The sequence below is a fragment of the Halichoerus grypus genome, chromosome 9 (genome assembly GCF_964656455.1).
Source record: "Halichoerus grypus chromosome 9, mHalGry1.hap1.1, whole genome shotgun sequence".
Classification (NCBI taxonomy): Eukaryota; Metazoa; Chordata; class Mammalia; order Carnivora; family Phocidae; genus Halichoerus; species Halichoerus grypus.
Window position 1 is genome coordinate 112,306,120 of NC_135720.1, and position 14,501 is coordinate 112,320,620.

At 50.5% G+C, this 14,501-nt stretch overlaps 1 protein-coding gene across 5 annotated transcripts in view; it reads right to left on the reverse strand.

Moving 5' to 3' along the window:
* The window catches only part of BRPF3 (bromodomain and PHD finger containing 3), a 34,385-nt gene extending 21,489 nt beyond the window's left edge, over positions 1 to 12,896 (reverse strand). For 4 of the 5 annotated variants that reach the window (XR_013441279.1, XM_078055408.1, XM_036097017.2 and 1 more), the window contains exons 1-5: positions 12,725 to 12,896; positions 7,941 to 9,417; positions 4,923 to 5,079; positions 2,219 to 2,350; positions 82 to 210 (exon numbers count right to left, since the gene is read on the reverse strand). Coding sequence is in view for 4 of the 5 variants with exons in the window: in XM_078055408.1 (XP_077911534.1) it covers positions 82 to 210; positions 2,219 to 2,350; positions 4,923 to 5,079; positions 7,941 to 9,391 (1,869 nt within the window). In the remaining variant the exon portion in view is untranslated. The remainder of the gene's footprint in view (positions 1 to 81; positions 211 to 2,218; positions 2,351 to 4,922; positions 5,080 to 7,940; positions 9,418 to 12,724) is intronic. The other variant, XM_036097026.2, reaches the window with a different exon arrangement.
* Between the last annotated feature and the right edge of the window lie 1,605 nt (positions 12,897 to 14,501).

A 14,501-nucleotide genomic window follows, 5' to 3' on the forward strand; every position in this document is an offset into this window, starting at 1 on the left:
CCCAACCCCTTCCTGGCCTACTCAGACCCTGTTTCTAGTTCAGGAGGGGCTCACTGCTCGGGAAGTGGTGAGGGAACTTGCCTCACTGAGGTTGACAGGTTCGGCAAAGATATGTGCCGGATCCTTCTCCTGCAGCAAGTCCAGTGTGGTCCTCAGCAGAACGTTGAAGGGCATGAGCTCCAGCTCCATGGCAGCCTGCTGGACCTTGACCTGTGGAGGTGGAAAGAGATCAGAACACCCCCTGCAAAGAGGCACCCGACTTCTTCTTGATGACTATCACCAATCACGTTCAACAAATTTTCACAGGATATTAAGCTGACCAGTATATGAGGAGCAATCACCCAGCCCTCAGCCTAGAAATAATGACCAACAGCTACCACTCTGTGACTGTTTCCTATGTATCAAGCACCATACCAAAAACTTACAATACTAAGTTAACACTTTCATAGTCCTTTCTAAATGCCAAGTGACATTCTAAACATTTTATGTAATATAACAAGTACATGAGGTAGGTACAGATGAGGTATTTTACAAAGAGGCACCGGCAGCACAGAGAGACAAGGTAACTGGCCTGAGGCTACACAGCCAATAATGGGCAGAATAGGGATTCAGTTCCAGATAGTCTGATTCCGGTGTGTGCTCTTGACCACTCTGCCACACTGCCTCTCTACTTAGATTACCTCAGTTAATCATCACAGTAACCCTGAGGGAGAAATGGCTATTCTCCCCATTTTACAAATATGGAATCTGAGGTTCGGAAAGAGTATGAGGAGTCACTAACCCGACAAGACAGGATTTGAACCCAGGTCTGACTTCGTTCAAAGAGCACACTGATGATTTAAAATGTGATTTGGGCCAGAATTCTCACTTAGTATGCTGAGATATTGATCCCATCGGCCCTTAGGGCACCTGGGTTGGCCCAGGGCCTGGAGCTCACCTCCTCAGGCAGCAGCAGCCTTGTGCATTTACAATAGTATGTTGCACAAATGTGATTCTCTATGTATGCCCTAATGTTACAAGGTTGGGAAGCCATGGATTAGGCTATGAAATGTTCCTTCATCCTGGTGACATCAAAACAGGCCTGCCTGCTTCCTTTTCCCTTTTATTTCTCTGAACAGAGGCAAGAAGCAAAGCTCAGCTGTGGGACCAGGCCTGGGATGGCACAGTTTGAATCCATGGAGAAGGTCCTGAGATGCCCTCCATGCCACCCACACACACTAGGTATGGCAAAAGCTGCCCAGTCTCAGAGGTGGAAATGGAGGCTTACAGGCCTCTGCAAGAAGGACTCGTGCTGGGGCTGAACAGTGAAGGAGGGTTTGGAGAAAGAAAGGAACATCTTTAACCCAGGCCTCTGAGGCATACAAGTAACAGCTGCTATTCCTAGACTAGAGAGAACAGTTTTGGCTTGTCATTTATTCAATTAATAGTATTTACTCTCTGCCATGTGCAGAGTGCACCAGTGGACACTTCAGGGAGGCAAAGACTATCAATAATGATGAGAAGGACAGCAGCTGACACTTCTATAGCCCCTACTACGTGCCAGGCACTGTTCTAAGCTCCTTATATATACTAAGACATCTCCTCTTCACAACCTTATGATGTGGGTTCTATTAATACCCCCATTTTACAGTCAAGGAAACTGAGGTATAAAGAGATTAAGCAACTTACCAATGTCACACGAGCACTAAGTGACAGAACCAGGACTTAAACCCAGGTAGTCTGATGCCACAGCTCATATTCCTAACCCCTGCATTACACAACCTGCCTCAACATTCCCCATGCTTAGAGGCTTAGACCCTCCTTGGCTAGATTGGAAAATCTGAATGAGTCAAGACCGTAAGTGTTTTAAGGGCCAAGTGAAAACCCTCAGAAGCTCCCAGGCCAGCAGTGATGCCCATCAGAATGTCCTGAGAAGCTTTTCAAAATACTTAAGACCAGACTCCGTCTGAGATTTTCTGAGTCAGCAAACTCCAGGGATGAGCCCAGGCATATGATGATAAGCCTCCGCATGAGGCCACCAGATGCTAAATCCCCGCAGTTAGAAGCCATGTGCAGCATCATACTCAATACAGACTAGCAGGCCTTGGAGCCTCCAGTGTTGGGCAGGAAGGGGAAGAAATGGACACCAGGCGGAGGCTCCTGGCTCTCCTGATGCCACACCGACAGTGGAAGAAAAAGACCTTGAACAAGAGCCCTGGGGCTGGCGGCTCTTCCCCACCTGTTCCCGCTTGAGCTTCTCTCTTTTCCGAATCAGCTCAATCAGCAGCCTCGCCCGCTCCAAGTCGTGCCGGAGCTTCTGCCAGTATTTTAGCTCTTCCTTCACTGCACTTGTCTTCTCGTCCTGCTCCCGCTGCAGGAAGAAAGGGAAAGGAAGGAGGAGCTGGAGGCCTGTCTCCTGCCCAGACTTCTCTCCCTGTTCCAGACTCACAGGGTCTCAGCAGGTAAGGGCCCTGCACCCTGGCTGACCCACGTTTCTGAGAGCCCTTCTGCCTCCTCTCCACCCCATGCCTTCCTCCTGCGCTCCCCCAGCCTTGCAGCAACATTTCTTAACTGTCCTGTGATAACCACGGCTGGAGTGAGAGCTGGGACTGCTCCCCCTCTCCCAGCCCCGAGGATACCAGGGTGCAGCTGTGCCCCTCAGGGCTGGAAAGAATTTCAGAAGGAAACTAACATATACCTTGAGGTGGAAAGAATTTCACCCTAGAGCTGCCACTTGGCTAGAAAACAAAGTGAAGTTCTTACTACAAGCTTGTACTAGCTGACCTGAACATACTTTAAAATACCACCAGCACCCAAAAACGTGATTCCTGCCCTAGAAGAGGTTACAGTAGAGTTGGGGGAAGAGGCCCAGTTTTGACACACAAGGGCATAGTAGCACAAATATAATAAAAACTCAACAGATAAACTATTGAAAGGATATAAAATAGAGAGGATCTGAGTGGGTTGGGGTTGGGTCAGGGAAGGCTTCCCACAGAAGCAATCTTACTAGGGTTTCACATGGTGATGGACATAGGTGAACAAAACAGTAAGCAAGGCCTCTGCTGGAACCAAAGAGACCACAGGGAAGAAGTGTGAAGGCAGAATTAATGATTCTTTGCTTCGTGAAAAAAATGGCCTGGCCAGAGCAGATAAGCTGGAGAACCACAAAAGCCAAGGAATATCCAGGATTAGCTGATAAGAAGCCTCAAATCCAGGCAAAGGAACCCAGATGTGGCCTGCCTGGAGAGGGGAAATATGTTCTGGAAAAGGAATATATTCTGGAAAATGGTGTGTGAGTAAGACAGTATCAGTTGCACAGCAAAGAAAGAATTAGAGGTGGAAGAAACAGAAAGCTATTGCTGAAACTGGAGCATAGGTGAGCAAGGGAGCTGTAGAATGGAGACAAAAGACCATATACTGATACATTCCCCCCAAAATAGCAATAAGGGATGATTGACTGTGGCTTGTTATGGAGAGAAGAATCAAAAGTAACTCCAAGAGTGGGAATATCTGAGGTCAGGAGGGAGAAGGTTCCATGTCAATAATGGGGAGGGGCACCTGGGTGGCCCAGTCGGTTAAGGGTCCGGCTCTTGATTTTGGCTCAGGTCATGGGCTCGTGGGATGGAGCCCCATGTTGGGCTCTGCGCTCAGCAGAGAGCCTGCTTGAGGATTCTTATCCTCTGCCCCTCCCCTTGCTCTCTCTCTCTCTCAAATAAATAAATCTTAAAAAAAAAAAAAAAGGAAAAATATGTTTACCGAGAGGAAGGAAGATAATGAATGGTTTCCAATATCTGAATTCTAGGAAACAACATCTACATGGACATCTGTGGTTCCCCTGCCCCAAGGAGTGAGGGCAGAAAAAAGGGATGAGGACAAGACAAGAAACGTGGAGCTATTGCCACACTTATTTACAACTGTAAGAGCGCACAAGCTCTCCCAGCAAATGGGCAGGCAGTGGAGCCCCTGGGACTGTTACTACTGAGGAGTAAAACGTCAGGTCAGCACAAGGTGCAGTCAGCCGGATAGAGGAGGAGGGAAATGGGGTCATAGAGGAGGAGGGAAATGGGGTCATAGAGAAGCTCTTAAGACAAGGTGATCCATGGTGTCAAATGCAGCCTAATGGCCAATACGGTGAGAATGTGAGGTAAGGCTCGCTGGGCTGGGAGGAGGTGGCTGATGTTCTAGGGGAGCCTATAGGGGAGCAGGCAGACCACTACAAGGAGGGACCAGACACAGACTTGCACTTCAGAACTTTAGTTACAAAAGGCAAAAGTGAAATCAGAACTCAGAGGGCATCAGAGTCATGTAAAAGATTGCTTCATCTCCGGGGTGGCCGTGTGGAAATATTAAAAGGCCCAAGTAATGGAACAAGTGAAGAGGGAAAAAGAACTAAAGAGGGTAAAAAAAAAAAAAACAGTAAAAAAATAAAAAAATTCAGGAGGCCTCCAACCAATTCAGAAAACACTAAACATGAAGCAGCTCTCTATGGCTAAAAGGCCACCACAACTGGCCAGGCTCTGTGCTACAACCTAGATGGCACATTTGTGTGTTTTCTATGAAACATTTTTTGGCAGATGTCAATATAGTGTCTTAAGGAAAGTGCTCCTTGTCCTAATTCATGCAACGCAGCCGCCTGGCCCTCATTCAACCCACTTCTTCCTTTCTGCCATGTCTACAAGGTTTTCCCCACATATATGGAAAGCTGGGCTTGCTCTTCACTCTCCCCTAGAATTTGCTTCAAAGTCAAGCCTCTCCCATCCAGAAGGAGCTGCTGTCTGGTCCCAAGAGCTCTACGTGCTGGAGGTCATTCCTGGGAGATGCCACCTGGAGGGGTGACCACCTATAGGCAAAGGCTCTGCAGAGGGCTCAGGGAGGGTGTCCCAACCATCCCTCCTTCTCCTTCACACTCCACGTCCTCCACCACCTTCAATCACTTCACCTACCTGCTCGGCGTTTCTTTGGGACTGCAGGTGGGAGTGCAGGCGCCGGATGAGGGGGACGCCATTCCGTGCCTGCCGCTTTAAGAGCCAGTAGTTGTGAAGCCGCTGTATGAACTGGTTTTTCCTCTGAAAGGAGAGACCACTACAGATCTTGTTCAACCTTGAGCAGAGGCACAGGGAAGTGAAAGACAAGGTCAGTGGGCAGCCCTGATTACAGCCTCCTCTTCAGACCCTGGGTTCATTTCCAAACCTTATATATAAAGGAAGATGGAATAAAGTGGCCAAATGCCTGACCTCAGAGAAAGGCTTAAAAAAAAGACAGCAAAGTTAAGCAGCTCAGATTCAGCATGAGATAGATATATCACTTGATTTTCCACATCCTACCTTACAGTCCTGATTCTCCAAAAGAACCCTCTCCCAGGAACCCTGTTTCCTGCGGTCCTGGACTCCTGAGAAACAGGCCTCTGCCCTGAACTCTTGATAAGGGCAGCAAAACAGAGCAGGAACTTGAGTAAACCGTGGGCAATGTGGTCACTACCTCCTCTGCCCTGTGGCTGGGAGGGTCCCTCCCAGATCAGGGAATAGTCCACAGGCAAGCTGGAAGGGAAACTAGTAAAAGTACACCAGGCTACTGTTTTCTGAGCTCACATGCAACACCTTGGAGCTGTCCGACCTCTGGCTTTTCATTAAAGATTTCAGCAGCCTAAAAATGTCTAATTTTAAACCAAATGGGGAAAAAAAAAAAAAAACTGGGTAAGAGGATGGAGAATCTGAAAACTTAGCTGGCTAAACTAACCCAACAGAGAACTCTTAAGGTCAGGATTTAAGACAATAATATGTGGGGGTTGGGAGAGGGTGGGAGTGAAAGGGGTAGGAATTAATGAGAGCCTATAACCTTTATCCTAATAGCCCTGTTGCAAGGTGGGTAACAGTCTCATGGTAACAAAAGATGGAAAGGCAGCTTAGGAACAGAGGCTGGATGAACTGTCAAAGTCACTAATGCAGGTAGAAAGATGGTGGAGCTGGGCGGGATGTGAATCGATGATCTCTCTGCTATACCATCCTGTGTCCCAAAGTTGGTTCTCCACAGAGTAAGCAAGGCCTCCGTGCCCCTGTTGTGTTTCCTCCACTTTTTCTCTTCATCTCACTCCACTGAAAGGAAGATAAATGTAGCTAAACAAGAAAGCAGAAGCTAAGGATGGGCATGGTGGGCTGGGCGTTGCTCACCCAGGCCCTGCGCCTTTCCACAGACGTTCCTGCCCCAAAGCCAAGCTTATAAAATCAAGGCCTAGGCCTTTCCCCAAAGAACAGATCCCCCACCAATGCCCATGCCAAGCACACCTGCCCAGCTGCAGGCAGCCCCTCCCTCTACAACCTCTTGGCCATGGTGGGCTCCCACAGCATCTGTGCAGGTAGGGAAAAGAATAATAAAATAGCAGCAGCAGCAGTAGCCACCGTTTATTGAGCGCTTACTATTTACCAGGTACTGTGCTAAATGCTTTACTTCTATCATCTCATTTACTTCTCACAACAACCCTATGAGGCTCATTTACAAGAAAAATAAGGCTTAAAGAAGTAATCTGCCAAAGGTCACACAGGTAGTGACAGGAGCAGGATTCAAAAGCAGGTCTGTCTGATTTTTTCTTAGCCAGCGTGCTATGCTGGCCCCCGCAAGACACACCTATCAGAGCAGACATGACAACCAAAAAGTCTAGTCCCAGGGCACAGCCACCCTACAGATGTTACTAATCATGGAGCAACTCAACAGCAGGGAGGAGGGTAGCCTACAACAGCTCTGTGCCTAGAAGACATTTCCAGTTGACTGAATTCTAACTCCAGCCATGGCTCGCCACAAAAGCCTCTCCCTCCTGTTCTTCTCCACTCGTGTGTCTCCCTCCCAGACTGATAAGTCTGGTTGTCTGTTCCCCTTACAACAACTCATTCCCTGCTACCCTCCAGCACTCTTTTCTCCCTATCCTTTTCAACAAGAGAAACAGACAACAGGAACAGAGCCTGGAGGCATTATGAGCCCCAGCTTGTGGTTCTATGCTTCCCATCTAGTTCCAGCCCTTTGAACAGGACTTGGCATATAGTAAGTGCTCAATAAACACCTCATTGAGTGAACAAAGGAGCAAACAACTTTACCTCCTGTGGCTGCGTTTCTTCATCTGGGGGTGTGGGAGAAGGTGCAAGGACTACATTAGATCAATAATCTCCAAGATTCCTTCCTGCTCTAACACTGTTTACTTTCTAAAGACTATCACCCTTGAGATGAGCTTCCACTGGAAAATCTTTCTGGTCTTTTGCTTTTCTGCCCTCCAACAGCTACTTCTCTGATGGTTAAAAATAGGTACAATGGTCCCTCTATAGACTCAGTAGGGACCAAGGTGGCTTAGTTATACAGCTGAACCGAGTGATCCTCTTTCCCCTAAATCTAAAAGCTTCTTGAAATAGCACATCTTCCCCACACCACCACCCCCTCACACAAAGCCCCCATCATTCCCAGAACAGAGCTTTCTGGATAGCAGACACCCATACTGACCCCCTGAAACAGCGGTTCTCAGTTCTCTCCCCACGGGGGGTTTTGGTAACATATGCGGGGAGTGTCTGAGTTTGTCACAAAGACCATGCAATGAGGGAGGGGATGCAAATGGCAGTTACAAAGATCAGGGATGCTAAACACTGAAATTTGTATGGGACATTCTTCTAATAATGAAGAATTATCCTGTCCCAAATGCCACTTGTACACCTGTTGAAAAATGCTGCCTTAGACACCCTTCACCTGGGTTTCTAAGCACCTTAACTGTTTGTCTCACCTTGAAGCAAAGGAAACACATTGCTCTCAGGGCACCATCGAAACCACAAACCAGACAAGGGTCCAAAGGAGAAGTCTAAATTTGAGGGCACAGAAGAGAACAAACGTTCACCAACCATGCTTGGGGAAGGAGGTCCTGGCTCAGGGCCAACACCAGGCCAAGAAGAAACCATCAGTCCATGGGGAGCACTCCTGGACAGGCTTACCTGTAAGAGGGTATCTGTGGGACAGTGACCATGGGGACAGTGGAGGGCGTATCTCGGCCCACTTCCTCCGGCTCCTTCTTGATCTTCTGCTTCAAAGTCATCTTGTTCTTCTTGGGCACCCCCTTAAGGGAGCCACCTACCCCGCCTTGGCCTTCATCTTCCTCCTCCTCTTCTACGTCTTCCTTCTCTTCTTCCTCTCCACAGCCCTCCTTCAGCCCTTCCTCCTCCCCAGCCTCACTGAGGTTCCCAGGGGAGTCACCCTTCCTCCTAGCAGTGGCAGCACCTGGCGGCGAGTGGGCCTCACAGTAGGCGGTCTTGCGTACTGTGAAGATGGTACCGTTGAGGCTGGTCTCACGCATGGGCTCAATCTTCATGAAGAGCCCAGCCCGCTGTGCACATGTCACATGGAAGGCTGTGTAGCAGTTCACCTTATGGCACTGGATGGCTGCCCCCAGCCCCTTCTGCTTGCAGATATAGCAGGTTAGTTTCCAGCGGGCAGGTGGGATGTTGTCGATGCCCTCAATGGGCTCCAGGAACACGGTGTTAGCGAAGCAGACTTCAGGGATCCAGATGGCACACACCACATGCGCCCAGTGCCCATCGCTGGTCTGTTTGAAGGCGCCGCCCTTATTGGGGCAGAGGACGCAATCCACGGGCCGGGAGGGAGATTGCAGGCAGCAGCGGCATAGCCACTGGCCCTCAGGGATGTAGGGGACACCATAGCACTCCTGGTGTACAGCCAGGTTGCAGATGTCACAGAAGAGAATGACGTTGCTGTTGTGGCATTCGTCATCCAGGCACACACAGCAAAAGGCGTCTTCGTCAATAACTGACTGCTGGGCGCCACTGCTGCGACTCTCCAAGTACGACTCCTTCTCAAGCCGGTCTACCAGCAGCTCAAAGGTATCTGCTGACACCAAACTGTGCCCATCTACACGCCGCTTCTCATTCACCATGTCCAGCCAGGCAAGGTCCTCCTCATCCATGTCATACTCTACCTCTGCATCCAGGTCTTCAGGTGGCTTCTCGATGTAGCGGTAGTAGGCAGCAGGCAGCGGGGGTGCTTCTGGCTGGCTGCCTGAGTCCACCATGCGAAAGCTGGGTTGCGGGAGGTGGAAGGAAGTGCCGGACGCATGCTTGGAACAGGACTCCTTCTTCTTGCCCTTGGAGGAGGGTTTTTTGGACTTGCCAGGGAACTGCGGCTGCTCACTGTTTTCCTTGTTGCTATTGCATTCGGTGATATCCTGGGCGGTCAGCTCATCCTCTGTGATGATCTTGAGTGGGTCATAGATGCTGATTCGGTGCAGGCGTCCATCAATGTCCACCTCGACGATCCGCTGGGCCTGGGCATATGTCAAGGTCTCCCGAGTAGGTGAGCACTTCAGACTGTAGGGGGATGGGGAGCGCCGGCCCTCGGCATTCTGCCGTGACTTCCGGCGAGGCTTCCTCATGGCACCTGGGAACCAAGGGGACAGGCCTAAGGAGAAACCAGGAGACTGAGCTGAAGGTTCAGGCATGCACTCATTCACCCATCCATCTGATCAAGTGGCCACCAGGAAGACTGTCTCTTCCCTCTGTCTGAACATCCTGCCCCTCAGACATCCACACAGCTTGCTCCTTCAAGTTTTTTCACGAGCACTGCTTCTCAATGATAGCCGCTCTCTGACCACTCTTATCTAAAACTGCAAACCTCTTTCCGCCACCAGCAATCTTTCCTTCTACTTTATTTTTCACTATTAACACTCACCATTTTTTATTATGCTAATTTGCCTATTTATCATGAATATTTGTTTCCTTCCACTAAAATGTAAGCTCCATGAGAGGAAATATTTTTGTCTATCTTATTCACTGCTGTATCCCCAGCACCTGGAATGGTGCCTGCCTCCTAAATAAGCACTCAATAAGTATTACTTGCATGAAAGGAGAAATCCAACATGCATGATCCCTGCCCTCCAGGTGCTCCATCTAATTGAAGACACAGAAAAGTAAAAAGATCATTACAATACAACATGGGGAGACATCTAAAGTTCTAATGATGTACATAAGGCTGTGGGATAGCTAACTATGCAAAAGGAGGGGGGAGGTCAAGGGTTCTGAAAAAAAGAAAACAAGAATAGCATCCACTTTCAAGCTCTGTACATGACCAGTGGTCCCACCATAGGATCAAAAGCTCACAGGTCTAGAGCCTCTCCCAACCCATCTTACAATAACCAAAAACCCTATCCCCTGACCACGCCCAGGAGTGAAGAGGCGAAGGCACCTGAAATGTCTACTATGTACAGTCTACAGACTTCAAACTACAGTATGCAGGGTTTTCTCTGGAAAAGGCAGCATTCAGGACCCACTGGCTAGTACATCTCTAGGCAGAAACACTGGAAGCTCTGGGAGTGGCCCCCAAGCGGCACTTAAGTTTTAAGTGGCCTATCTGGGAACCTCATTGGACCTACGGCCAAGGTGACTGGGGCAATATCTGACGTAAACTCTCAATGCATTCTGTTACCTCAAAAGTTCCTCTCTCCCCAAATACTTACATCTAGTCTATCCTCGTGCAGCAAGGAGAAAGCCCTAAAGTTTCCCACATCATGACAAGCTCATAAAGAGCTGTGGTAGCAGTTATTACCAGGAAAGACATTAGGGGATATGGTGCCCCAAGGTGTGGGCAGAGACTTGGAAAAGTAGAAACAGTGAGAGGATTTCAAAGAGAAAAGAGTTTGTCACCTTGGTTGCAGGATCTATCATCTTTATCTATAAAGCAGAGATGATGATGATGATAATTTAGCACACTTTTGCAAACTATAAATCCTCTTTACTTTTTAAAAAAATTTTTAATGAGTCTCTACCCCCAACATGGGGCTCAAACTCACAGCTCTGAGATCAAGAGTCGCATGCTCCACCAACTGAGTCAGCCAGGTGGCCCAATCCCTTTTACTTTTAAAATTTCTCTCAACTAGTTTGGGAGGTAGAATAGATATTATCATCTCCATTTTACATATGAAGAAACAAGCTCAGAAAGGTGTCACTCAACCCAAAGGTAGTTAAGTGATAAAGCTACAACTCAAACTCGGATGATGTGTTGAACTCCTCTCACTGGGAAGAACACCACAGAGATGCCATGGTCTGGTACAAAACTAGGCTCTGGGGCACTGTCTAGGTCCTAATCTTGGCTCTGTGTGACCTGGAGAAAGTCACTTAATCTCTCTGTGCCTCCAGACTCCACCAGTAGAATGAAAAAAAAATCTACCTCTTCAGGGTTTCTATACGTTAATAAGGTATTATTGGGCGCCTGGGGGGCTCAGTTGGTTAAGCGACTGCCTTCGGCTCAGGTCGTGATCCTGGAGTCCTGGGATCGAGTCCCACATCGGGCTCCCTACTCAGCGGGGGGTCTGCTTCTCCCTCTGACCCTCCTCCCTCTCATGCTCTCTGTTTCTCATTCTCTCTCTCTCAAATAAATAAATAAAATCTTTAAAAAAAAAAAAAGGTATTATTAACATCCTTATTTAAAAGGCTTTCCGATCCCCAAGTGTGACTGAAACAAACAAACAAAAAAACAACTTGGCTGAGCAACAGTGCCAGGCAGGCACACAACCCATTTGGGACAAAAGGCAACAGAATCATCACAGCCAATTCTGTCCAGGTTCCAGAGGCCCTTGGCCACTACATGCCTGACAAATGCCAACTCCCTGGGGGTAGCCCAGGCCAACAGACCTGCTTCACTGCCCCCACGCCCTCATGGGCAGGGAGATCCTTGCAAAGGTGTGGAAATCTACCTCAATACTAACCTGAAATAGTTTAGACAGAGGGTGTGGAGCCTCCTTTGTTAAAGCGCCGTATATTCTTCCTCCCTACCTGCTACCGCCTTGGCAGCTTTGGTTAGCCCTCACCCAAGCAGCAAGTATCTATGGAAAACCTCTTGGGACCTACCGGAGCCTCTAGGCACTGGGAGGGCAAATTCTGGAGAGGGAAGGGCTGCTGCTGAGGAAATGAGTTTCGCCCACAAGGAGCTTACAGTCCAATTTTTTGGCGGGAGTTTCTCAACCCACACAGCCCTTCCCACAAACACACCTCCAAATACCCCCAACACCCCCAGGTCTCCTCAGCACCCCCTAAGCCCCCACTAGCCCACCCCACCCACGTCCCCGAAGAACGAGGAGTTTCTGCAATTACACTGTATCCCCTGTACCCCACGAGAGACTCATGAGACAGGGGACAACCCCAGCCAAGGCTCCTGCCCCTATAATGGGGCACCTCTTCCAGAAGAATCTTGACCCTTCCGAGGAGAAAGGAGGGAAATAACATCACCTCCCCTGAGGGGAGGGGGCGAGCGCGCCAGAGACAGACTGACGCGGAGTCCGACCCTCAGACAGAGAAAGCTAGCGCCAGCGAACCAGCGGGGCAGAGAGGCGAGCGCCCATTGGTCGCCTCACTTGCCCGTCAGGAGAAACAGGGGGGCCAAGGGACGACCAGGGGGTGGAACCCTCCTCTGGTCTGACCAATTGGAGAACATGGCGGGGGCGGGGTTCGGCGGCTCGCCAGCCAGGGCTGGGGGGGAGGGAAACAAGATGGCGGCTGCGGGAGGGGGTCCTCGCTTTTCAGCTCCCCCCTCACCCGCCTTCTCCTTCCCCGCCGCCGCCCTCGCTCCAGGAGAGCGCTTTCGCGCCGCCCCCGCCCCGCTCGGGAAGCCCCCCGCTTCACTCTCCCCGCCCCCCCCCCGCGCAGTCCCTGGTCCCCGTAGGCCCCGCTGCCCCCGCCCTCGCTCTGTCCGGCCCCGCTGCCACCCCCATTACCTCAGCCGCTGGCCCGGCCCCACCGTTCGGGGCCCCTGGGCGCGGGCGGGCCGGCCGTCGAGCAGGTCGGCGCGGCCCGGGGAGCGGAGCGCGGCCTCCTCCCGCGCTGGCCTCCGCGGCCACCGCCGTGCCCCCTCCTGGCCCGCGCTGGGGCCCCGGCCCGGCCGCCGCCGCCTCTCCCGGGGGAGGAGGGGGAATGAAGCCGCTGCCGCCGCCGCTGCCGCCACGGAGCCCGGCCGAGGGGAGGGAGGGATCAGCCCCCAGGCAGGATCCGCCCCTCCGGCCTCCCCCCCGCCACCTCCACCCCTTCCCTCGCTCCCTCCCTGGCTCCGCGGGCTCTCCCGCTGAACAGGAGCGAGAGCGCGAAAGAGGGGGGAACGGGAAGAAAATCCCCCCGCCCGTGCCCGGCGCGGCGGCGGCCGGGGCGGCGCGGAGAGGAGCGCTGAGCCGCCGCCGCCACGGGGCACCGTCCCCGGCTCGGCCTCACGGTGGCGGTGCGGACGCGGCAGGGGCGCCGAGCAGAGACGGGGTCTGCGCTCGCCGTGGCCAAGGCTCGCCCTGGCCCAGCCCGCCGCGGGGCGAGCCCCACAAGGGAGCGGGGGACGTTGGGGTCTGGTTGGGAAAGACGGGGATTCCCTAACTGTAGAGTGGTCAGTCGTTCCCTCCCCCTAGCCCTGTGGGAGAGGTGACTACGGTTTGGGGCAACAAACCCCCTCCCCGACTAGAGGGCCCCTCCAGAGGTTAAGCCAGGGCAGTTATCGGAGTCAAAACCGGTCTGTAGTTTCTCGGGGTGGAGGTACCTGCACTACTCCCAGAAAGTCGCCCTCCCTTCCCGGCCGTGCTCTGGTCCGGAGGACAAAGGTCTAGCGATGTCCATCCCCTCCCCCAGTGAGGACAGCCGGAAAAGACCCTCTGTTGTGTACAGGTGAGCGTCTTGTTCCCCATAGGACATCCTTCTTGAGAAACAAACCTGACTTTTCGTTATGTGCTATTCTCTCCCTTATGTGTTTAAAAGGAGTAAACATAAAAGTTTGACAGTCTACTTAAGGACGTCTGGTAACTCGTTTGTCACTGTAGACACGGGAAACACTCTCTCCTTAAACCTGGTTTGGCTAGGAATCGGTTAATTTAATGCAATAAGCGGCTTTCTAAAAGACTCTTGACAAATGGCAACTTCAGACTTTTAGATGTAATCACTGGCTTTGTTTCGATAAGTAAATTTATAGAAGAGGAGACGACTTCTTTGCCATCCCCCCCCCACACACTTCGCCTATAAATCAGAAAGCTTACCTCATATGACTGAAGTCTTAAGTACCAATATTTAATGATGTGTATAAAAGATGTATGGATAGACTGCCTTTAAATGTGAAGATGAATGACATATTTTGAAAGCGTTTCCTCTGCCCGCGCTGGTGGTGTAGCTTGGTGAGACTTTTCACAATTTCTTGCCTGGTTCTGATGATCAAGGACACCGATTCTAAAGTCAGAGGATGAAAGATAGTCTTAGGATGCAAGTCTCCCAAATGTTTAAACGGAGCATATTGCTACTTTTGAAGTATAGATGTTCATTATCCTAAGGAATTTTAAAAATTATGTTTTGAATTTGAAAATTTGATGAAAGTAAGGAAGCTAATTGTATTACAAAGATTTTTTCTGATTACATGGTAGCACCTTGTAAAAGTGATAACAAAGTGATAGCAAAATTCTGTTAACCAGTTTTCTGAAAGAAAAGGGAGTGTCTTGTGGAGCTAAGCAAGGGCAGGGCAATGTTTTGAAA